At 40.4% G+C, this 25,553-nt stretch overlaps 1 protein-coding gene across 5 annotated transcripts in view; it reads right to left on the minus strand.

Moving 5' to 3' along the window:
• The window catches only part of LOC126387732 (replication protein A 70 kDa DNA-binding subunit-like), an 89,546-nt gene that overhangs the window by 13,082 nt on the left and 50,911 nt on the right, over positions 1-25,553 (minus strand). For all 5 annotated transcript variants that reach the window (XM_050040371.1, XM_050040370.1, XM_050040368.1 and 2 more), the window contains 7 exons: positions 23,368-23,560; positions 15,932-16,068; positions 15,213-15,361; positions 13,022-13,151; positions 3,808-3,984; positions 3,549-3,656; positions 3,221-3,307 (listed from right to left, as the gene is read on the minus strand). In XM_050040371.1, the coding sequence (XP_049896328.1) occupies positions 3,221-3,307; positions 3,549-3,656; positions 3,808-3,984; positions 13,022-13,151; positions 15,213-15,361; positions 15,932-16,068; positions 23,368-23,560 (981 nt within the window). The remainder of the gene's footprint in view (positions 1-3,220; positions 3,308-3,548; positions 3,657-3,807; positions 3,985-13,021; positions 13,152-15,212; positions 15,362-15,931; positions 16,069-23,367; positions 23,561-25,553) is intronic.

The following is a 25,553-nucleotide window of genomic DNA, read 5'->3' on the forward strand; positions in this document are numbered from 1 at the left end:
ATTGATTGATTGATTGATTGATTGATTGATTGGTATTTGCCCCTGGTGTTATTCACAACTGTTTTTTATTACTAGTACTGAGGTGAATAGTGGCTAATGTGGATTTTGTAAAGTAACTGATAAATATTAGTAAATGCAGGCTAACTGTTTAATAATCTTGACAGTAAATGTCAACTTTACCCTAACCCACACATATTTGTACTATTACAGCTGTAGATTAGAGTGGGTCTAGCGTTAAACTTAACTAAACTAACACATCTGTCTCTCCCTGCTTCAAATGCAGGCATGCACCACTAAATACAGACTTTGATGAAAAGTGCCATTTTTTTATGGGCTGTCATGTCAAACTGATTTGATGTAGGACGTGTAAAAATTGCAAAATGACTTTATTTGTCACTAAGGAAATTGGTCATGGACATAAAGGCTGCCACTACTTGGTCTTACCCCTGCTGTGCAAATACATACATAGTGCAGAAACAGACGTAAAGAGCATCACACAGACGAGTGCAGACATTAAGTGCATTCAATTGCATGTAAAACTGCCCCTCATTTGACACCCTCCTTTTGTCCTTAGTTTAGGAGATGCATTGTGCATTTCTATCACAGTGAGCACTCACATCGTTTTGAACGTGAGAAAGCAGCTCAATTGTACAGGAGATTACTTGAAACAGCCAAGATAACACCGTTAACATATTTTCTTTTTTTCCATCTGGATTGCAATGTGTGTCTGTCTGTCTGTTTTGCATTTTAAGTCCAGATTGCCACTAAACTTTGCTATGGCTATTTCTCAGAGGATGATTTAAAGAGAGCATTCGCACTCGTACCCCATGACTCTACCTGTAATTCAGCCCTGAGGTCAATCTGTATGTTGAGCTTCACTACTGGCTATAATAAATTCAAAATCATCAGTATGTTGTTTGCTCTGATCAACACTTCTGTTCTGTGGGCTTTGATAAAAATTGCAGCCTCCAGCATCTCCAAGTGAGGTTTCAGGCTTTTTGTCGTTCATGGTGAGCAGCAGTGGTGTGCTGACATTTACTGTAAACAGACATGTAAGTGAAGTTTTCCTCTTCACTGTGACAAATAACCATTATGATAAATGACACAGCAACAGAGAAGAGGTGCCTCTGTATGTACAATACTTTCCCCAGACTTTGTGTGACTCCTCATCAAAAAGGTTTCATTATTTCTCAGACTACGGAAAACAGTTTATGAACTTTGCATAGCGTTTTTTTGTAGGTCTTTTTGAGGTCAGGACACAGACCATTCAGAGCTCATCCTACATCTCAATCATTCCACTCAGCCTCTCGGTATGTGCCCCTAGTAGCAAATTAGCCTCTGAATAATTAAGCTAATTAGGCTTAGACAGACAATAGCTAAATGCTAATTAGCGCCTAATTAAGAGAAATGAATCCACAGCTGTATTTGTTTTCCGTTATCCAAAGTGCACTGGCTACATAACAAGTCCCTTGTCACTGTGATACTAATTGAAATGATTTTGGATTCATGTTGTGTGACTGACAGTGTGTTGTGATTATGTTGAGTTTTGCACATCTTGTTTTGTGGCTCTACATGCTTGGGACCGCAGTTCAACCGAAGATAATAACTGACGGCAAGTCTGGTTGTTAGAAATTCACGGATGGCATGCGGCCTATTAATTAAAACAACACACCTCGATGTATCACATTTTATCACCAGGGGATGCTTCACATACAAACAATTAGTGCTGACTTGCAGTATTCATCTTCAAGTTTTTAATCATGCAAGCTCCTTGTACACCTTTATGATATTCACTATTTGGAAAGCATCCCTTCCACTTCTGCCTGCTACTGACTCATCCTAAAGGCTGCTGCAGATCAGTAAATACTAGGTGCCATCAAAATACAGAGGAAACCACTTAGAGTTATGACTTTCTTTCCTCCGTTATAAATGCAATATGCACGCAGCGGCAGTCTCAGTCAGCTGGAAGCAGGCAGGTTATTGCAAGACAAAGTACCAAGGAAGGAAAGTAGAAAAAAATAGAATAAGCATAGTTTTAATTTGTTTTTCCATGTGTTGTTAAATATGAAAAGACTCAAAATGAACACTGAAAGGGGAGTACTTGATTACTATAAGCAGCTTCTGTATGAGAACATTCTGTCCCAAGCTCTTCGAACCATATAGGTGGTGATTAGGTCTCTCTGATTAGGTAAGACTATTTTTTTTAGCCATCAAGCTCTTTAGCAGAAACGGTTATTGTTAGTGTTACTGTTCACTACCGCACATTAAATTTTCTTTGTTCTTTCAACATCAGGCTGGGTTGTTAATGTGCTAACTAGCTAATTAGCATATTGAATCCATCCTGTCAGTCTTCCACATTCCCTTTTTGAATGATGAATACAAAGTTATTTCCTCTCATGCAGGTACAGAATGTAAGTGCTAGCTGGTCTTTGACTGTAGTCTTTGTGGTGTGTTCAAGTGCAACTTTTTGGCTGAGACCCAGGCAACGAAAAGTAACGAAATAATCGACCTGTGGCGTCACTAGCTCTTTGTTGTTGGTTAAGTGTGTCTGGGCCTTAACCATGATCATTATAAACACTTTTCACTGTACTAAATCTGTAATCACTTCAAGCTTTGCCCTCTCATCATGTTGTACCCATCATCCTTTTATTCATCACCAGAAACTTGACAGAGGAAGGTCTACTTTTGTCTGCCAAAATCAGAACCTTTGCGGTCGATAAACACTAAGTGCTGCAATTTCCGATGACAATTTCATAACTGAAATGTGGAAGCTGTCATTTGAAAGACACTGCTTTAACAAACACACACACACACACACACACACACGCACACGCACAGCTGAGGTCTATATACTGTAGCTCGTCCAACTTTTTTTGTCTGATTGTGAAATTGACCCTAAATGAGTCCATTTACTGTTTTTACAACAATGACATTTGTTTGCAATCCTGGTTATTTTGAAAGCCCATTTTCCCAGGACCATTATTAGTGTACTGCTGGTGTATTCAGAACAGTGATAAGACAGCTGTTTGTGACAGACGTGCACTAACCAATCAGGGTCGAGTATTCCTGCAAGGCAGAGATCACTGGAAAATTTTTCACAGCTTGCAGGACAATGATGAGCGGCACTGTATGTCATTACATTCTGCTCTTTTATTCCTGGGAAACTAAATTGCATTGCATTGTATCAAATTCTATTGTGCTCCAGTTTATGGCTACTTACGTAGTACGTCTCCAGCTTGACCCTGTTTCGAAAGATGTGAGTTGTGAAGTTGGTTTTCTGAAAGACTTCATCGAATGCAGCCTCGTCCTTTAGGAACACACACACACACACACACACACACACACACACACACACACACACACACACACACACACACACACACACACACACACACACAGGTTTACAGGAAGTAGTGTGTTAAAGTTAGAGCGCCTAGATAAATTGTAGAGGCAGTTTTCTTAACAGATGTAAAACAAACAAATTTAAGGAAAACAGTGTGTGGTAGCATATCCGTGTGTGTGTGAGTGAGTGTGTGTGTGTGTCTCACTGTTTCTCTGAGCAGCCCCAGTGTGTCTGCATTGTGACCTAACAGGACCTCAGCTGTCTCCTGGAAGCATGTCACCCACTGGTTATCCCCGAAGTCCGCCAAGTTGGCCTGAGAGTCAGACAGACAGAGATGATGAAGGGGCCAGAGATTATTCATGTGTGTACGTTTGACTGTGTGCATGTGTGAATGCAGAAAATACAATGTTCCTCAAAGTCAGTGAGACAAACGAGCACCAACGATGTGCACTGTATAAACTTACAGAAAGCAGGAGTCTGTATTTGAAGTTGGGGAACTCTCGGTCACACTTCTCGCAGCGGTACAGTCCGTTCTGCTGGTCGATGACCTTCTTGTAGCAGTCTGCAGTTGGACAGGCCTGGTATAGACAATTCTCCTTACGAATGTACAGCACTGTCGCTATGCAGCTGAAATAATCCGCCTGAGCACAGAGAACGAAAATGGGACAGGAAGAAATCCAATTATAGGGTTAGAACTGTGAGATCAATAAAAAAAACTACCAAATCACATCAAACTGCTGCAATTTGAACGTCTAAGTGGCTGCAGTTAATTTGCAGGTGCTGCCCTGTTACACAATATTATGCTGAGGAGAAATCTAACCTGCAAATCAAGGTACACACTGGAAAAATCCACCAAAGCAAACAAGCCTTAAATGCTATCATTTACTTATAGGGAATGTTTGTGCTTCAATTTGTACATTTTATTCTACCCTTAGTGGCACCAGGTTGCTCCTGCAGAGAATGGTGGCTGTCTCGTCAAATTACATGCCACCTTAACGAAATCCTGACAAGACATGTTTCAAGAGCACTGCTATAAATGTATCACTTTGTGACATTTAACAGCTGTAACAGCAACAGTGAAAATGCCATAATGTGGCAGTATATGCTGCTTCTGTACAGCTGATTCAGCAGTATATATACTATTCAACAGCTAATTAACATTGGTCCTAAAAGCACTAAAATGTGGCAGATTGGGAGAACACAGCAAAACTGCCTGCAGGAAGGAAGTGATGGTATAGGAAGGGTAAGGGTATCATCTAATTCAGTGATCTAAAACAAGGGTTTCATATTTAATAAATATTTCAAATCTAAAATAGTTCATAGTTTTCTCATCTAAGAAATTGTTTATTACTTAAAATGATCTGAATCCATGTTTTATTTAGCCTATAAATGCACCCCGAGTAAAACACGTCACACTTCTCCTGATATGTGGGTGTGTATGTGTGCTTTCTCTTGATCTGCCACTGATATTTTGTTGAGGTACAGTTACTTGCTATGGGGGTTGTATGTTGAGCAAGGTGCAGACATTTCTAATACATGTCAAATATCTTTCTAAAACATTTCTCTTCTGTTATTATTTCCCATTACTAAGACTGTAGAAGTCTAAAAAAAAAAAAACTAGAATTACCACCCCGTGGCTGTATGCCTCTGCACACTAGTCATGTTTCTCTTACAGTTTACATCCATGTCTGTGAAAACACAGATAACTCACACACATTTTCACCCCATCAGCAGATAAGATCTGTACAGTCAGCACAGATTCAAGGTGGGTACCTGAGATTAGTGTCACTAATTCAGTGTCTGACCAAATGTTTCCCTTTCTGTTTCTGAGATATGACACTGAGTAACAGCCAGAAAAGTGGTTTAAGCAGAATATCATTATGTCATAGTGAAGCTGACCTTTGACCTTTGAGATATAAAATGTCATCACTTCATTATTTCATCATATAAGACATTTGTGTAAAGTTTTTGTCATAATTAGCATAATAAATCATAGCATAAGAATGAGTTATGGCCAAAAACATATTTTGTTGGGCCACAGTGACCTTGTCCTTTGACCTTCAACCACCAAAATCTAATCATTTCATTTCTGAATCCAAGTTTGTGCCAAATTTGAAGAAATTGCATCAAGGTATTCTTGTGATATCACGTTAACGAGAATGAGACGGACAGGGTCACAGTGATCTTGATCTTTGACCACTAAAAACTCATTGTTGACTCTATTAAGTAGACGTGTGCCAAATCTAAAGAAATTCCCTTAAGGAGTTCTTGAGATACCACGTTTACAAGGATAGGACGGACGGACGGACTGTGTTGGTGGTTGCTTGTATTGCAGGCAGATGTTAAAAACATGATTATAACTGTAGCCGTCTTTGTGACTGCCTTATAGTTGCCTTGATTCATTAAAATTTCATGGCCATACCCATCTGATTATTTTCTTGGAGTCTTAGACTTGAGTAAAACTGTGTTACCAAGATATTTTCAGTTGCACTGTCGATGGGAAAAAATAAACTGCATCAGGAATTCAAGTCAACTTCACTGTACAGACATAAAACAGCTTCACATTTCAGGCTGTGTGTGTGTGTGTGCAGCCATGTGAATTATATGCTGTAAATTACGCAGCACGTGTGATTATTCCACTCATGCAGTCGCAACAGATAATTATGGACCTCCTAGCTTAAAAATTGTTCATAGTAAATTTATTTATTTATTTATTATTTATATTGTTCACATTGAAACAATCTGTCACTTTTCACACTATCTGCTTAGAACATGGCATGTTTTTAAAACTTGTTTTCCTATATAAATAAATTAAGAGTCGGTAGGTTCTGGTGGAGGTACCAGCTTTATCTCATTTTGAGGCTGTGTAATTAACAATAGAAAACCTCCTGAAGAAGCAGATCCACTCTTTCTATCTGTACATGTCATTACACTGACAGGATATACAACAGGTGTGATTTCAGTGACAACAGGTATGAGCACTGCAAAAACAGCCGCTAAGCTTTTCAAAAGCTAATCTTCAAAAGGTGTAAATTGAAGTGACCACAACAAGACGCGCCATCAAAGTGTTTGTTATGTAGGTGGCTGCATCTTGGTAAATTAACAAGACGCCAGGTGGCTCAGGCCGTAAGCACACAATGAGTAATCACTCGTCCACAGTACAAGAGTCAAAATCACAAAACAGTGGTCGGGTACGGTGACCAATTTTAGAACATGCAAGGCTTTAAAGTCTTTTCTGTTGGGGTAGAACAGCTGATGAGCTCCAAGAGCGGCTCTCCTGCCCACCATGAACTAAAACACATTTGTAGTGGGCGAAGAAACATCAGCAAAAACACTGCTGATAACTGAAAAGCTTTGTCTGGTCAGACAAATTCCAGTTCCAACCAGACTGTGTTGTCATCATGAGGAGATGCATGACGTGCATGGTAACTGTACAAGGGCATTCATTCAGGACCATCATGTCAAGATAACGCTGCCATCAGTACAGAAAGTGTGCAGATATGATTCACATTTACACTGTGATATCATCCATCCATTTTCATTTGCTTATCTGGGGCCAGGTCGCAGGGGCAGCAGGCCAAGCAAAGCACACCAGACGTCCCTCTCCCCGGCAACACTTTCTGAAACACCCAAGGTGTTCCCAGGCCAGATGAGATATATAATCCCTTCAGCGTGTTCTGGTTCTGCCCCGGGGCCTCCTACCAGTGGGACGTGCCCGGGACACCTCCAGCGTGAGGTGCCCAGGAGGCATCCTGATCAGATGACCGAACCACCTGTACTGACCCCTTTCAATGTAGGGAGCAGCAGCTCCACTCTGAGCTCCCTACAGATGTCTGAGCTCCTTACCCTATCTCTAAAGCTGAGCCCAGCCACCCCACAGAGGAAACTCATTTCAGCCATTTGTATCCACGATCTGACTCTTTCGGTCACTACCCAGAGCTCATGACTAAAGGTGAAGGTTGGGATGTAGATCGACCAGTAAATCAAAAGCTTCGCCTTCCAACTCATTTCCCTATTCACCACGACAGTCCGGCGCAGCGCCTGCATCACTGCTGTGATATCAATCCCATTAAACTAGAAACATTCACTCATTTGGTATTTTCTTGTATAATCATTATTTGGTATTTTTAAATCACAACATTTCAGCACACAGCAAATGCCATGAAACAAAAAGCCAATCAAACTTAAGTGTGAAAAAAAAACCCATAAGAAACGAGGAGCAAAAGTGCTCTTTCTAGTGCAGGCAGGACATCCTTCAACAGTTTAAATAATGCGAATAAATAAGTGGCTTAGGGTGAAAAGAGAAACATTAAATAAAATAAAAATAAACTCAGATCAAACTTGGCATCATCAGTAAAACTGTTGCCAACAAGTCAGTCCAGCTGGTAGATGCACGCTGTTTACACATCTCTATTTGACTTCCAAACAATCTTGGAACAGTTTAAAAAGAGAGCAGAGGGAGTTTGAGAGTTCTATGCATAATAGATGCAGGATGAGATGAATCTCTCTCTCCCTCTCTAATACACAAATGGTGCTACTGTACACACACACCAGCGCACCAGCACACCAACACACACATGCCTAACATGCTGGGTTATGTGCAAAGACCAAAACTTACACATTAGCAATACGGATACAATGGGCTAAACTTCTTTCAGTTATGAATTTAAATTAAAGTGTACACAGTCAAACAGAATCAAATTAAAATGCAGCGATGTTGCTGTAATTTAAACAGATATTAGCACCTAAAGCAGCAGAACTCACACTGTGTAAAATCAACAGCTAAAAAGGAAAGAAATGCTAATTCTAGGGGAAAAAAGGCTATTCTCTCATCCTGTGGAGAAGCACAGCATTCGATTTCCATAAATATAAATATAAATAATGCACACACCAGATGAACTGTGTCTCGTTGGGAAGAGGCACGTGTACATGCCTGCATGCAAACACACACACACTGATAAACAAGCACAAAGCGATAAATATGATATACATGCACGTGGAAGAAACCTCAGAAAAATCTTTTTTCCTAGCTTCACCAGAGGGTATTTCTTCCACCAGGAGAGCATGCCTTGAACAAGATGTTGGAATTACAGCCAGCATTTAAAATGAAATGCTTTAAAATGCATTCTAAACAACAACTACAAGCAAGAGCTGGGCCAGACTCATTACTAATGTTGGCCTAAATGAGTCTATCAAAGACTCTCTCTAGGACGCTGGCCAAATTCACACACACCGCCTGAGCAATGCTGCCTCCGTTATACAACCCACACTTTCTGTAAAGTGTTCAGTAAGAGCAGTGAATGTGAAAAGGCCATTGTGTTCTCTGCATCCCTTGTGAGATGGTTGATGTTGTCCTGTGTCCCCATGACCTCCACAGATACTGTCAGTCAGACTTAGAGCTCTCTGACACTTTCTCCCCGCCAGCTAACACTGACTCACATCGTCATAATCTGTCCACCCATCCATCTACCCAGTACCCATGCCACACAGCAAGAAACCCTCCGAAACACTTACTAAGAAGGTTTTTTTTTAATTAGGAGAATTTCTCCCGTTAGCAACGGCGCTCTCCCCCTCAACACTCCACTCCCATGTTTCCGCCCGCATGCCTGCCTCATCACATTTTGCAGACTTGGGCAGATTGGAGCGCTGGAAGGCTGAAGAGGTGGGAAGGCGATGGGTGGGGAAGGTGGTAGGAGGGTGGACGTGGCAGGAAGAAGAGAACAGGACGATTTCTTTGGGGGATTGTTGAAGGCTCGTGATGTTGGCAGATGCTACAGAGAATGTGAGGATAGAGGTCAGCAGGATCTGGACCACAGCGCTTCCATCACAACTCGACCACTCCAAATAAACCCCCCTGCATTTGTCATCATCTCTGTCCTTCTTCTACTCTGTGTTTTTTTCATCTCCCTCTGTATTCCAGTGTGTACACAGAAGCCTTGGGGCAAAGTCTTAACCTTAAGCACACTGAGGAGAACCTGGAAGAGCAGCATGACTAACGCCACACACACACACACACACACACACACACACACACACACACACAAAAAAATGCTCAGAGACACACAAACACAAAAATATGTGCGCAGACTTACCTAAAGATTCATACACACTCACACATAAACACACACACACCTAACAGTCTGAAAATAGTTTTCATTCTTATCACACCAAATCCCTGTGTCACCTTCTGGCACCTAAATGCAATTAAAATTTGTATGTGGAAGGGCAACCAAGTGAAAATCTACTTCACATAATTGACGTGGCTGCACATGCCAACTTTAATGCTTGTCCCAAAACCCCAACACACACACACACACACACACACATTGCTACATTAATTAGAAATGGCTTGTACACACACAGACACACGCACGCACACACGCACACACGCACGCACACACACACACAAACAGAGTCAGAGTCACACACATACATAGAGGCAAACAGGTAGAATGACAAATTAGATTCCTTCAAAGTATAAGCTAATGATTTGGATTTCATTATTATTACTGAAGCTGCAGCCACAGAGTGGGTGATAGACAACCTCCTTAAAGCCGTTCAATTATAGAAACGGCTGGGGGTACACAGGGCAGAGAGAGAAAAGAGGACAAGACAAAGAGAAAAAGGAAAGGTAAAAGAAAAAGAGGGGGGGAAAAAAATCAGAGCTTAAATTATTTATACATTCTCAGCTTTTTCTTTTCTTTTCCCGGTTAACTGTTCCTACTTTTCTAAATAACCCCTGTCACTTCTCTCTCTCAGTCTGGAGTCTCTTAGTTGACTTCTTTTTTCCTGTGGCCTTGTTCCTTTCCATCCTTCAATGCAGGTTTGTCAGTGACATGAAGTTTAAGTGCCTAGATTTTCTTCCTGTCTCTCATTCTCCCACGTTCTCTGTCCACACTACTTCCCTTCTGGTAATGTTATGCCCTATAGGCTTCCTCAAACTCCAACACATAATTAGAAATTTTCATTAGAAACGACATTGATCTTGAAGCTGCCCGTAAGTGGCTTCTAATTAAACGCGAGGGATGAGGGAGACTAGTCGGCGATAAACCTAATTAATTAGATAGAAAGTTTATGAGTGGCACATACCACTTACATTTACTCTGCTTTTAGTCGAAAGCATCGCATAATTCTGTGCGATGACACTTCTTAAAATGGCACAAGGTTCAATTTGAGAGTTCTCACATGCTCCTCCAACGGCATAAGGCAGTTCAACTAGCGCTGCTAATATGTGAACATCACTATCTCCCTCCCACAGCTAAAACAAGAGAACCATGACTCTAATCCATGAAGTCATAGAAAGGCACAGCCTAGAGCTGCTCTATTTACAATGAATGGAAGAGTGACTGTGGATTTGTGTTTGGTTAAACGCTTACATTCAAATGAGACTGACTAAATCCATGTCTGTTCACAGAAAATATTCTCTGATAGTCTTAAATAAGAGGCCAAAAACCATTTAACTGTTATGTGCTATGACCCTGTAATGTTTAGTAGCAGTGATTGTTTTCAGCGCACCTTATGTCACTTTCTACTTTGTGATTTCCTACATTTTTCCAAAAGGAATCCAATTGAATTCAGCTGTGGGTTAAACAATATGTGCAGCTATAGAAAGCATCAGCCATAGTAGGAGCAAATAAGTGAAATATGCCAAGAAAATGCTTGAGTCGCACTCTTGACGTCTAAGTCCATCAACATGATGGATTTGTCCCTGTGTGACTGCAAAACTTTGGTGCAAAACAGTGATTTGATTCTCAGGGACTGACACCAAAACCCTGTGTTTACTGCGCTTGTCTTACAACGTTGAAAGATTTTCTGCTATCAAACTCTGTGGTACTGTAGCTATGCTCATGTTACGTCATCTGCAGAGGCTTCTTTCATTCGTCTTCAAACAGCAGCCAGCTGCCCGACTGAGAGAGGGATTTTCTGACTCACATATCAATCTGCTTCCAGCCAAAGTTTTCAGAAAGAACCGGCTTAGAGATCCAACTAAAACTGCAACACAAATAACTATATTTACTTTCTGCCGTTACACACCTCATGGATTCATTTCCACCCGATCTGCTGTAGATCCCCAGTTCTGAGACTCAATTGCAAAAGAGTACACCAATTTAAAACTAAACCTACACAGCCAAATAAAAAACAAGTTGAATTGTAAGTATTGCAGTTGTTTATGGCTTTCATTATGGTACATTCTGGCCCTTTATTGTGGACTACACTGAATCAAGCAGGGGTCTGAATCTACAACCAAAGCCAATGAAACAAAAATACTGTAAATGCAACTTCTTCAGTGAAATAAAGACCTTAGTTAACATCTTCATTGCCTGCAATTCCTTCCTCTTAGTCGTCTTTATTATTATTCTAAGTTCTTTCAGAGTGTTTTAATAAAGAACAAACAAAGTGTGCATTCCAACTTCATTAATAAAAACTACATCTGGCTTAAGGACAGGTTTAGTCATAATTTCATTGTGGAGCTGGATGGATTAGCTGATTAAATTAATCTGCAATTACTTTTGAAGCAAAAGTTCCAAACATTCTCTTGTTATATCCAATTATTTGCAAACTGAATATCTTTTGGTGTTGGACAGTTTGTTGGGGAAAAATTAGATATCTGAAGGTGACACATTGAGCTTGAATAAAAACTGTTACAGGTATTTTTAAAAAATAAATAAATAATAGATTTACTGGTATTTTACAGACTAAATTAGAAAAGTGCACTCAGTAGAGTGCAAATCTCCATCAGGCTGCCGTGTTCCAGGTGCCTGAGCTGATCACGGCCACTCTAGACAATTCTTGTAATTCCAGCAATTCTAGCAGATGCACCGCAGCTCATTTCAGAAAATATGATATGAGGATAAATGTATTTTTAGTAGGTACAACACTGCCATAGATCTTTGACCCATACTGTTCACAACTGGACTTCAACGTAGGAAATAACAACTATAAACACAACTAAAACAGATGAACAAAGTAAGTCTTCTCACTTACTCAGGGTAGAAGCACAAATATGAGGAAAAATGACCAAATTAACAAAATCCACAAGTCTAATAAATCAGACAGGTAAAGCGCTCTGCACTCCTGGTGTGGTATGATGCTGTGTGAATGACTGAACAAAACCTGGTCGCAGCCAGTACATGGCGCAGCTGCTCCCAGTAATATTGGCCCTCACGGCTTCCTTATAATCAAGATGGCAGCCAGGGTAAATGGTGATTTATTTATCTCAGGTATGGATTTAATTTGCAGATGCTCTGGTTAAAAAATGATGACGATCTTGTGTAGATTCCAGTTTTTGAGCCACGCCGAATGCCAAAATGTAGTCTGCAACAGACTAGGTAAGGCTTGTTGTTTTTAGCCAAGGCTATTTCTGAAAAACTTGTGACCCTAACTGGCTGGTGAAGAGGGGTGAGGAGTCAGCAGTCAATGACGGTATACAACATAAATGAAACAAGATTTTCAGCAATTGTGAACCACAGCAAAACCAAGAAATCCTAGAGCATGCAGTCATAGACATATACACAAATTATTAGGCTGACTGGTCCAGTAGTTTGCAAGATTAGCTGCACACAGATGGATACACACACTCACTTGGGTGACCCAACCCTTTAAATTGTCACTTTTCTGTTTGTGACAGTGTGTTTAAATTCTGGTCAGAGGGTTTATGTATGTGTGTACGCACTGCACCTTCTCTCCATGTCCCATGTTTTCATTCTTAATGTCGCTCAGTGTTTTCCAATTTGTCTTTGCTCCGCTGCCCACCGACCTTGTCTCTGTCAGGGATTGGCTGGCGAGCGCAAAACCTCCCTGGTCGTACCTACAGCATGGACATTAAAACACACAGCACATAGGTACAAATAAAGGTATGCATAAACACCCCTGTAAACCCAAAACAAACACACATACATTTGAAATGCATTATTTAGAATGTACAGAGGCAAAAAGAAAAAAAGGAGGGTTTGTTTTCCAATAAATAAATACAAACAGAGCGTGTTCGAGAATGCGAGGTAATTAAACAACAGAAGATACACCATCGATACTAGTCGTCTGTGAACAGGTCCCAGAGAGTATCTATCTGTATGTGAAAAAAGAGGGAGTGAAACCGAGTGAGTTTGTGTGTGTTTGTTTACATGTATACGGTGTGTTACATTAACAGCCTTTGAGTTTTTTCCTGTGAAGGAGACACTACACTGTATCTGCTATTATCTATAGAAACTGCCTTCAGCCATGACTGAATTACTCCCTTAATCCCCTAACTGATTTACAGCCACTGCATCTGTATCCTGCAATCTATTTCATCTGACATACGGCTGTCTATCACAAACAAATACATTCATACTTCAATCAGCTTTTCATATTTGCAAACATGTTTGTCCATACACACCGTTCCTTTGCTGAGGCAAAAAGAAAAACAAACCTTGCCTGTCTTTTCGTTTTGTGTACCCACTCCATGTATTCATTTATCTACCTTTTTAATATTCCCTTTAAAATCTTAATGCAGCAGCGTGACTCCTGCTCTGTATTCTAGCCAAGCAGAGCAGTCTAATCAAGGCATCATCCAAATTCATCAGTTTCCTTCAATTATGCAAGCAAGTCTGGTCAAAACAATCCCACAAAGCACCACATCGCCACAGGAACTAGAGTCAGACAGATACTCTTTGTCTTTGTAGATCTTCATGTTAAAAAGGAGTGGAAAACACTCGGTCTGCTCCTTGAATAACATTCATTGTCATTCCTTCACCGCTGTCAGCGTGTAAACAGGAGAGAGGACCAAACAGCAGCAGAGATGAGGGGGAAAAGTCAGGGATTAGAGAAGAATGGAAGGAGGAATGAAAGGAAGGAGGAGCGCTGTTTTTTCTTTACTTATTTAGCCCTTTGAATGTCAGGATGCGATGTGTATTGACCAGAGACTAATAAGACCAAGATTAAAGCTGGAGCAATGGAGCCTCTGCCTCCTTTCTCTCTAACAGACACAAACACGCAAGTATCTGTTATTACTAATGCAACACACACACACACACACACACACACACAAAAAAATGGCTTTTGTTCATGGAGCAGTTAGTCAAATCCACAAACCACACATTACTGACAGAAGGAGTGAGCAGAATAATGCCCACAGGTACCAACAAACCCAAACTTTTATTTACTGTATTCGCACTCTGAAGCAACGAGTGCACTGTTTGATGCAGTTTTCTGCCTAAGAATAGCTTTCAGTGTAACTCAAGCAATCACATACACAATGAAGCATTGACACACACACACACACACGAGGAAAAAAAGAGAAAATAAAAAACACATTTATATTTCAGTGGTGGCCAGACTTGGGAACAGCCTTAATGAGTGAATGAGTCATTATTTAAAATCCCTCCACAGGAACTGCTAATAAGAATCCAGTTTGATGCGGCTCACCGTGTCCCCGTCTTTCTGTGCACGTACAGTAACAGTTCAGAGCTGGAATCCAGAAATACCCGTGCTCTGCTTTTTTTGTTATTCCCTCCATCCATTCCATTCCTGTCTACATCCTGTCTAGAGTCCCGCTGGGACTGATGAGGCACATGCCACCAGTGTCCTGGCACGTGATCATTAGGGCTTTGCACTTAGGTTTGTTCGTGCGTGTGTGTGTGTGTGTGTGTGAGCATGCCCTGTGTTTAAGTTACATTATATTTATATTCATAACAGCAACAAGAGGGTACAATTTCTCTATTTATAGGGTGATTTATTCGTCTGTTAACACATAACGTGTCGTGCGATGCTTGTGACAAAGTGATTGGATGTCCCTGTGCACTGTACATGCCAGCATGTGTGCACAATTCTGTATGTGTTTATGAATGCGCATGTGCGCGCCAGTGTATGTGTGCACACCAGTGTGACTCACCAGGCCCGCAGACTGAAAGCCTCCGGTAAGTCTGGGTTGACCATGACTGTTGAACTGAACAACGCAGAGAGAGAGACGCCCCCGAAATCAGACAAGCGAGCTCCTTTGATGGCCACCACAGGCTGCCCAGAGCCGTCAAACTTCTCCGCCTGGGGAAAGAACAAACTGTGTCAAAGACAGTAATTGAGGAGACAATGATAGAGAACAAGAGACGGCAAAAGCAGTCGTGTTATTGTCTCTCATATGTTCAGTCTGTTTCTGCAGCCAGAAAGTAATACGTGGTGTAGTTTGCTTTTATAATTGGACAACCTACAAGTTAATTTGAAAGTCATTTTTGGATTTTGGCAAAGAGGAGGGATTAGCTCTTGCAGATTGAATGAGCTTAGAGAAGAATAGTGCCATTTCATGCACATTGGAGAGTTATTTAGCCTTCCGTCTCAAATCAGGGACTCTGGTCCAAAACACTCCTGAAGGTCACAAGAATGATTTGACCGATCCAAATTCTACAGCCCAGAAAACCCAATCAAACAGCTCTGTATGCAAGAGCACACACAGACATATGTTACACACATAGACGGATGGGCACCTTCATAAACACAAGATTAATTACAGCCTGCTCAACATGTTTTTGTGTTAAATCACAAATCCATCCCTGGATACAGACAGAGAGCATGAAGAGAGAAAGAGGAGAAGAGAGGGAGAGAGATTATAGTTATTACCTCCTCTCCCCACAGTGTGACTGCCACCACTTTGCCAGTTGTGTCTATTAAGTCGAGGGCCCTCTTGGAGACTTCTCTGCTGGTCTTAGTGGTGATACGGGATACATCCTCTGCGCTCTTACACACTCCAATCACATCTACAAGCACAGAGAGTTATTTTACTTCTCCATCTATAGATAGCTCATAAATACAGGTACACAAATATACTCACATTGAGGTAGGAAAGAGGAATAGTGCGGTATGTGAAGAGAGCCTTTTGAAATGTCTCCACATGGTGTAAAGTATAAAAATGCCCACCGGATATATTCTACATAATATAAAGTGGTATCACATCTGTGAAGACTCGACACAGTGGAGAGCTGACAGCCCTCTGATATTGCAAAGTCAGAGCAGACTGACATAAATGCATGGATGTATTATTTAGAAGAGCATAAAATGTCATAACAGGCTGGCTAACACCCAGGCCCACACTCCAAATCACAACAAACACACTCATTTCTCATTCATGTTTGCTGTCATGCTCAAGGCCTAAAAACTTCATTCAGGATTATTGCACTGAGGAGCAGTCGCTGCACAGCTCCAACAAGGTGCAAAGTCGGGCCTGCCGTGACTAATATTAAAAACTAAATCAGAACAAGTCAAATTAATTTAGGAAGCGCTTATGTACAAGAAATAGTGCAATCACAAGGTTACAGAAAACAAGGAAGTAAAAGATTAAATCAAGAAATTGTGTAAAAAAAAACAAAAAAAAAACAAGATGAATGTATTTTACTGCTATGATATAAGGTTACATGAACAGACTGTGCGTACAATTTTCATTCAGCGATTAAACTTAGTTTATTAAATGTAACGAGAATTTCTGCCCCGCGGTTGTATGCCTCTAAGCACCGGTTTCTCTACAGTTTATATTCATGTCTGTGAAAACATGGCTGCTTAACACACATCTTTCCCCCGGTAGCACAGATCAGCACAGTTTCAAGGTGGACACCCAAGATTAGTGTCACCAGTTCAGTATCTGACCAAATGTCTCCCCTTTTGTTACTGAGATATTTAGTAATGACAAGAAAAGTGTTTTTGCTGAACTTTATGTCACAATGAATTTGACCTTTGACCCTTTGGGTGTAAATTGTCACTACTTCATTATTTTATCCTGTTAGACGTTTGTGTGAAGTTTTGTCATAATTAATTCATAATTCATAAATTAATTCTTGTGTTATGGCCAAAAACCTGTTTTGTGAGGTCACACTGACCTTGACCTTTGTCCACCAAATTGTAATTAGTTTATTCTTCAGTCCAGGTGGACGTTTGTGTTAAATTTGAAAAAAATTACCTAAAAGGTGTTTTGCAGATACCACATTCAAGAGAATGAGATGGATGCAAGGTCACAGTAATCTTGACCTTTGACTGCCAAAATGTAATCAGTTCATCACTGAGTCCAAATGAACGTTTGTGCCAAATTCAAATAAATTCCCTTAAGGCGTTCTTGAGATATCATGTTCACAAGAATGAGACGGACTGACGGACAACCCTCAAACACTTCAGGCTATCGCTGGCACAGAAGCATAAAAAACAACAACGTCCCTCTTTTTTTCCTCATAAAAGAATCTAACAACACATTGTCATTCATGCGAAATAAGAGAAAAGCAGCATTTAAGAAGCTGAAAGCAGCTGAGGTTTGTCATTTTTACTTGATAAATAACTTGGTGCCCTCTGGAGTTTTCTTGTAAACAAACACAGTCGCCTTTGCATTTAGTGTAATTTACCAGAATGCATTGTGTATATCTTTGGGACTTGACAAATGTGCTGGATACATTTCCTTAATAATAATACATTTGCAAAGTGTTTTTTAAAAGTTGTATTGTTAATGTTCCTATTTTCAAGACCGTAATCTTTCAGCAGAAATATATGGGGCACAGATGCGACGTGTCTCATAGGCGGGGCAGATCTGTTTTTTACCTTCTACACAGACTTCATCTCTGGTTGTTGCCAGCTTCACTTTGTGTGTATTGAGTTTTCCCAAATGATAATGCAGTTAGTTATGCAGGGTTTTGAAGCATATAGGCTGTAATTACTGGTACTGAATCTTTTAACTGGATGGTTTAAACAACAGGATTCATTGATCTGATTGATTTATTTTAATGTGAAATCTAAAAACATTGACAAGGTTGCTCTGCTGCGCTGCACTGCCTCTGGGGCAATAAGGTATTTATTTCAATATTTTTTTTAACAAATTGTATTTATTCTTCACACAGTCCTCGTGTAATGACCTGTTGGAGGGCTGCCGAGCTGCATGATAAGAGGAGTGGCGTGAAACAGGCAACAGATGTGTTTTGTGTGTCCTTTGTGTGTGTGAGCATGGTACAAGCAAAGCAAAAACCACTTTAAAAACATTGCTCCACAGCACTCCCAGTGGTCGAGAACTACACAGGGCACCTTTAAATGGCATTATAAGGATCACACTTAAGTTGGTTCCTTTTCTGCCCATCATCTCATGGTGTTAGAAGGAGTGCCCATGCGTTTAATAAAACGACTGGACAGAATTATAATATAGATTTTTCAAACCAGTCATTCTCTGAGCTTCATCCTCCTGTCTGCTAACCTTTCTCTAAACTCTCCCTCTCCCTCCTCCTCTCCCGTTCCTCTCTTGCTCTCTGTCTGTGCTCTTTCAGCCCGTCTTAATTCCATTATGATTGAGACGATGTCATCCACCTCTGAACTCCATTATCACCGCAGGAACAGGCTGACAGTTCTCATTACCATGTTATAATCCCCTATTTAACAAAGGAGCAAGGAAAGCGGTAGTGGATAGAGAGAGAATGGAGAGACAACAGATGACACACAGGACATGTAACGCTGCCCCTCTGCGACCAACACAAACACACTCCTCCAGGTAAACCGCTCAGTGCATCTCTAAACTCTTTAGTGTGTTGCTGTACTAATGTAATCATGCAATATTACTGCTCTGAATGTAAATCTACATGAATCTTCCACTCACTAGGGTACAGAATGTTGTTACCACTTCTTTATGACCATCAATTTCTTCTCTTATATGGAGTGTCCAACACTTCAAATAATGAATAGCCCTTCTTGTGCTGTGGTTAAGCAGTTGCTGTATGCTCTACTGACACTAAACAGTACACTGCACTATTGTGCAATGCAAAATCACAGCTGGGTGTGTGATCACAAGTACAAAGATCACATGCACCTGTGCTGATGGGTGTTGTGAGAAGGGCACACAAAATTGCCCTTTAAATAGCTACGCTCCTTACGCACCTTTTAACTCTTGTATAGTTTGGCTCACAGTGTGTTGACTGTGGGTTTAAGCCTGTCATTGGCTTCTTCTTTTAGACAGTAACATGCATCCTGCATGCCATCTTTTACAAAATCTCAGTTGCTGCATGAAACTAGTCTCGCAGAGCCAGACCTATGTATGCACTCGGTTTTAACATTGTAAGTTAAATGACAACAGCAAGGCTCTATCCCAAAACATCCCTTGCCTACATCACTTAGCCCTTAAACCTCTGTTTCGTGCATTTACTTCTAAGGGTACAGTGTTGTTTCTTATTTGGATGAAGAGGTAGGGTGAGTGTAAGTGCAACAATGCCCTCCAAACAGAGCTTTTTCAGAGACACATTTCAAATCTAATGTTATGAGAAATTAATGGCAAGATGGCCGCACAAGCAGCTAATGAAACCTACAGAAGTATTTTCTTCATTATTAAAGATTTAAAAATCATGATAACCATCGTATTATCTTAGTTTAATATTGTTTCAGTGTATCATGGTCTTTTTCTTCATAACAACCATAACAAAAAAATCATTCGTACAGTAGTATGCTGACCAGCTAACTAGCTAATGTTACACTGATATTGTTGGTTCGTGCATGACAGTCCTGCAATTTGACATTTTGTATTTCCATGTCACATTCTCCTCCTTTGATGGCATGTGACACCCCAAATTTAACTAAAGACCAGCAAGCAAGTTGCTGTACTTGTTACTGATCCTTTAATATGAGTGCAGACTGCCACTGATGTTGGCATGGCCTGGTAATGAAGCAGTGTTCTTTGTTTTGTTTTTTTGATCGATTGATAATGTAAACTTTAAAATGTGAATTAACCGTGAGCGTCCATGCTTTTCTATCTCCATCAGATAAATGGAAAATGTCATTGTGATAATACCATTATTGCCATAATTGCATCTGTTTACATAAACGCCATCAAAGAGATGATAACAGACGTATGATGGTCTTAAAGGGTTGTCCCATTTCATAGGGGAAGATTTCAGCCATCACCCCTTGTAATTCTGTTCCGGGGGCAGAAGGGCACTCGGAAATGAGGGGCAAGGGTAAAAAACAACAAAAGGCATTTGGCACAAACTTCTAAGCCAGCACCCTAGATGCCAAAATCTTTTAATGTGAAGGAAAAATCAAAGTTTTTATATATTTTGTTGAAGTTTAAGTTCTTGAATGGCTTCCTGTTTTAGCCTCTGTTGTTGAATGAAACAAAGGGTTTGGTGAAAAACATTTTTTGTATTTCTTAAAAGGAAGTTACTGAAAAAAAATATTGGTTCTGAAAGTCAGGTTATGAATCAACACTAGTATTGAAAACTTTCAAATAATGCCCATCCTTCCTTATAAGTAATAAAAATGACTGAAGGGGTCAAAACTCTAACATGCAATGTCATGTCCTCACCCTTCACTTTGCATACAGACTAGCAGCAGCTTTTAAAATTTACAGAAACATCACTGTCAAACCTGTGCATCATTTTACTAATAATATTGAGCAGACTGCCTAAAGCGCACTATTGAATCACTAATTTCAACCCCAATCTCAACGTGGACCATCCCAATTTACCTGTCACAGAGATAAGACATTGCTCTCAGACACAGAGGGCAGGCACTGCAACTAACCTCCATAAAAACAGTGCGATGAGCATTATCCTCTTTTTATCTCTCCTCTTTACCGTATGCCTGAATTAACCTCTCCTCTGACCCCGTCATAATGTATTATTTCAGGACACCTGGTACGTAACTGATTGGCACATGTCTGTCTATTAGCTCAATTTTTTTTCCATCTATATCTACAACTTGTAATTATCTGGGTTGAGCAGTTTGAGAGATGATCCAGCTGATAACCCACATGTTCTATTACTGGTGGAAACTAACATGTCGTAACCTCACAAGTCCACTTTTTGGTTACTCAGTGGGCCTCATATAAGACGCATTCATTCAGATTCGTTCTTACATGGCATAAACCAGTGATTCTTGAGACCCACGTAGCCAAATATGCTAAAAGAATGCATTCCTGATCTGTAAAAATATGCAAAGCATGAATGTTATATTCTACATATAAGCATTTTTAATCAACAAGAAATATACTCTTCTTGAAAATCATCAACGCTTTATTAGTATTTTTTCTCAGTATCTGTAACTTATTACAATTACGTATTTTGAGATTTAATTACATAACTCTGTTAAACGTTACTGGATACTCCCCAACACTGCATATGAGTCATGTACAGATAGTCTGACTCTCTCCACAGGGGAAATACAGCCATCTGAATAAGTTTGAAGTTTAACCAGGATACTGAATTTAACAAAAATTAAAATACATATAACTATGTCAAGCTTAATGCAAACCATGGCTGCAAATTCACTGAGAAATTTTTAAAAATCTTTTAAAGACATATTTCGGCACATAAACTTGTACATTTCAATACTCACTCTGACAGCTGGTTCGGAGTCTTTATGTAGGCAGAGTATATTCCTTTGTTGCAAACGACAATGTAGTGTTGACTACCAAATTCTCTCGTCTAATATTTCAATGACCACCTTTCATATAAGTCAAGGACCACTTTGCTTTAGAAAGACATTTGTTTGGCATTTACCTTCATCTCAAACCAGTCGCTCTGCATTTCTGTCACGGTGCTGAACTGCTCTGATGACAGATCGCTGACAGCTGTACTAATTAATATTTTCTAACAGTTGCGGGTCCTCTAACACCACTGCTGACACTGCTGGACTTCATCTGCTGATTTCTGATATCACGACCTGAAGGTCCACTGTGTGAAATTCTTTGTTTTACTCTATGGTAACATATTTGTGAATGAAAATTAACAACAAACGAACATAACAGGCAGCCTTATATGGCAAACTGAGGGGTGTTGATGATGTAAATGCAAAAAATCGCACATATGTGTGTGTTCTCACAACCAGGTGGCATTCATCAGGCTGAAATAAGCAATTCATAACAAGTTTGTTCAATTGAGAGAGTTTGGTGGATCCGACTTGGAACATTCATTCAAGCAAACGTCACTGAACAAAGTAAAAGAGGTTTAAGCTAAAAATATGAAAATGTTCTTGTATGAGGCCCAATGTGTTCTGGCAAGGCTTTTCTTTGCAGGGACATGGGTCCAAGTCAGCTGTAGTACAAAAGATTATCGACAGTTCTCTTTATCACATCCTTTTCTTCACCTGACTGGACTGATGCACCATCTCTGGGCTGTTGTTGGTTTTTGCCTCTGATTTTTCAAAATAGATGTACTAGATGGCAGCCATTCAGGAATGTGGTCAAATCTCTCCTCAACTATCCACAAAAATCAATACCTGAATGAATTTCTAGCCAAAAAAAAAACCAGACCACAGAGTTGCTGAATCACACTTAATTTTCTATTTTTAACACCTTGTTTCTATAGTTGTTCACAAAGTGTTGAGAGAGTGAGTCATGTCATCATCTGAGCCCTCACCACAGATTGCTGATTGAGTGTGACACATACCTATCTTAATCAGTTGATTATCAATGTTTTGAAGCCTTGATAACAAAAAAATGAGCTTGTGAGATGTAGTCTGGCCTTGTGAGGCTAAAAAAAACTTGAGCCACAGCACTTACGCCCGGGTCACACTGCCTGTATAAGCAGCAGCTCATCTAGAGATTCAGAGTGTTGACTCTTTTTTTCCCTGTGTTACATGGCATGTCCTTTGGCTCATGAACAATCTTTCTATAAAATCTTGTACAAGTCTGTGAATCCATTTGGATGTTATGTGCATTTTTGTTATTTTTTGTTGTAGGCCACTCTCACTATCCAAAAAATATAAATACTTATTTTTAACACAACACTGGTTTTGGTTTCAAATTAAAAGCCCTGTGGTGGAAAAGCCTTCCCATTATTTGTTAACACAAGGCATTTATTCTAAAATGCTGATTGTCATTATCAAAGGCAAAATCAATGTCGAGAGATGGGACTGGCAGGCAGCAGTGCTGTCTGTGTGAACACCACACACATGCAAGTTGCAGCAGTTCAGCAGGTAGCGGTCATACACAGGTAAAGTTAGGTGATGTGGCCCTAGCATAAAGCTCTCTCACTGTTAAATTGTTCCTTTATAGACTAAAATCATAGAAATTTACAGATAAAGTCTTACTGATGAAACTCTTCTCTTACCAAGGATGGCATCCTTGTCTCTGTTCTCCAGCTCTGCGATGGGCACAAAGTCACAGTGCACCGTGGGGACACCCTGAGTGTCATCACATGGCACGATGGATGACTGAGCGTGTAGGGTCATCTCGTAGTCGTTCTTCAGTGTGGTGTACTGTTTGTTGGCCGCCTTCAGCGTACCCTTAGTGATGTAGTACACCTGCAGAGAATGGGTGAGCAAGGTGAGCTGGCATTATAAAATTAGACCTAATCAGACTGGTTATTTCCTGTGAATTTGAAGCAACTATGACCGATCTGATTGAGCGACCACTTTATTGATCCTGCAAAGGAAATTATTAATACAATACAGCTTCTGTTCCACCAAAAGCTCTCAATAAAAAAGGAAAAACCTTCAGGTCCAACTAAGATGTGGTGTCATATCAGGCCCATCACTTCTCTAATTCACCAGAAAATTAGTAGCAGCTGAGAGCGAGTCTGCTAAACAGCACAATTTAAACTCAATATGCGAGGCACACTTCTTCATTTACTCTCCCAACACTCCAATATTCCCTCTCTCTCTGCCTCTGAGTTTGTCTCTGTGGCTTATTCTCTTTCCTTTCCTTCCTCCCTCTCTCTCTGATTTACCCCACACACTGATAGGAACATGAAAAACTAATGTGATAAGCATTCTGGCTGCTCAGAGCCACTCACACCCACTCACTGTTCTGTCAATACTCAGATCACGAATGGAAGACAGATTCATTCCTTTATTTATCTTTGAGGGGCAGAGGGCACAAATTGGATCTGGGGCTGTGTTGGGAGTCACTGCCAGTGGCTGATACCTGAGCCAGTGTGACGAGCAAAATGATGGCCAGGGTTAATTGAGTTATTAAGCTCTGTGGGCCAGGCCGAGTTGAGCAAGAGCTTTAACATGTGTTCTACCTGTCTGCAATTGCATAGGTATGCAGGAACATGCAAAGGGCATGGTGTGGGTGTTCGGACCTTGCACCACCCATTTAAGCACAAACAACACATGGTTTTTCACTTGCATAAACAACAGCCTGAGACTGGTGCTAACTCTCACTTTCCAGGAAAAACTGTCGACATCTCTCACCGTCTATAATTATGCATCTGTATACCCCACCTGAATTTTACTTTGTATAACTCGGTGTTGTTCTTATTTTGGCTGGGTCCAGACCTTTGAATCCGCCTATTCCACGGAGTTTGAGTTGGCTTGAGTTGACAGATTTGTCTGGAATTGTGACATGAAACAGCGGTTTCTCGGTTAAAATAAAAACAACCCTTGCAAACAGCGGGACTAATGTTATCATCAAGATGTTTTCAAGCTGTGCGCTCGAACCAGTAAGTACTAATAACAACAATAGGGACCGCTACTATGGACAAGAGAGCTGCTGCTATCAAGGCTGTTCTGTATTGACATGTTTTTTTCGCCCAACATCGTAGTTTGTCTTCACTTAGCTCTGCTTCACTCTTAGAACCCCAATAAATCAGGTATGTTGTCATGGCTATGCATCAGTATGGACTAATAATGATGTTAGATTCAGGACAATACATTGGTCTCAAGTGATCGGATAGGGAAAATTAAATCCCCCTCCTCCACAGATCAGTTAGATGAGATGCCATGTCAGACCAAAGTTGGAAACGCAGTATAACAAGTTGACAATTCTGTCTGGTATAAGGCAAGTTTTTATTGGTTTAAGGACTTGAATGCAATATATACTGAGTGCATGACTTTCCATATAGCAAAACTGAACTCACAAGTTTCACATGAGAGGCAGCATTGTTGAATTCTTGAATATGACTTGTTCCTCACATTCAAAATCATTTTAAGGATCCTACTGTATAAGCTTTAATTCTTGGGTAAAATTCAGTTTGATTCGAAGGCCTCCAGCAAGGTCAGAGGCCAGCATCACTGCCAGTTATGTAACAGCAGCTGGAGCTGGTGGGCATTCTCACTAAAGGACAGTAGAGCAGATGGTTGCTGACATAAGGTCTTGAATCGGGACCCTCTGGATGAAAGATGATCCTATTAATGAATGCTACCTCCAAGATTCTTTCAGACCAGCTGGTACAGCAAAAAGATTCATATGTAGTAGTGTTTGACTGAATTCAAATCTGGTTTTACTCTACATGATAAATGTTGCAATACCTTAAAGATAGGTTTGGAAAATGCATATGCTGAGGTATATTCT

Source organism: Epinephelus moara, chromosome 3 (genome assembly GCF_006386435.1).
Source record: "Epinephelus moara isolate mb chromosome 3, YSFRI_EMoa_1.0, whole genome shotgun sequence".
NCBI lineage: Eukaryota > Metazoa > Chordata > Actinopteri > Perciformes > Serranidae > Epinephelus > Epinephelus moara.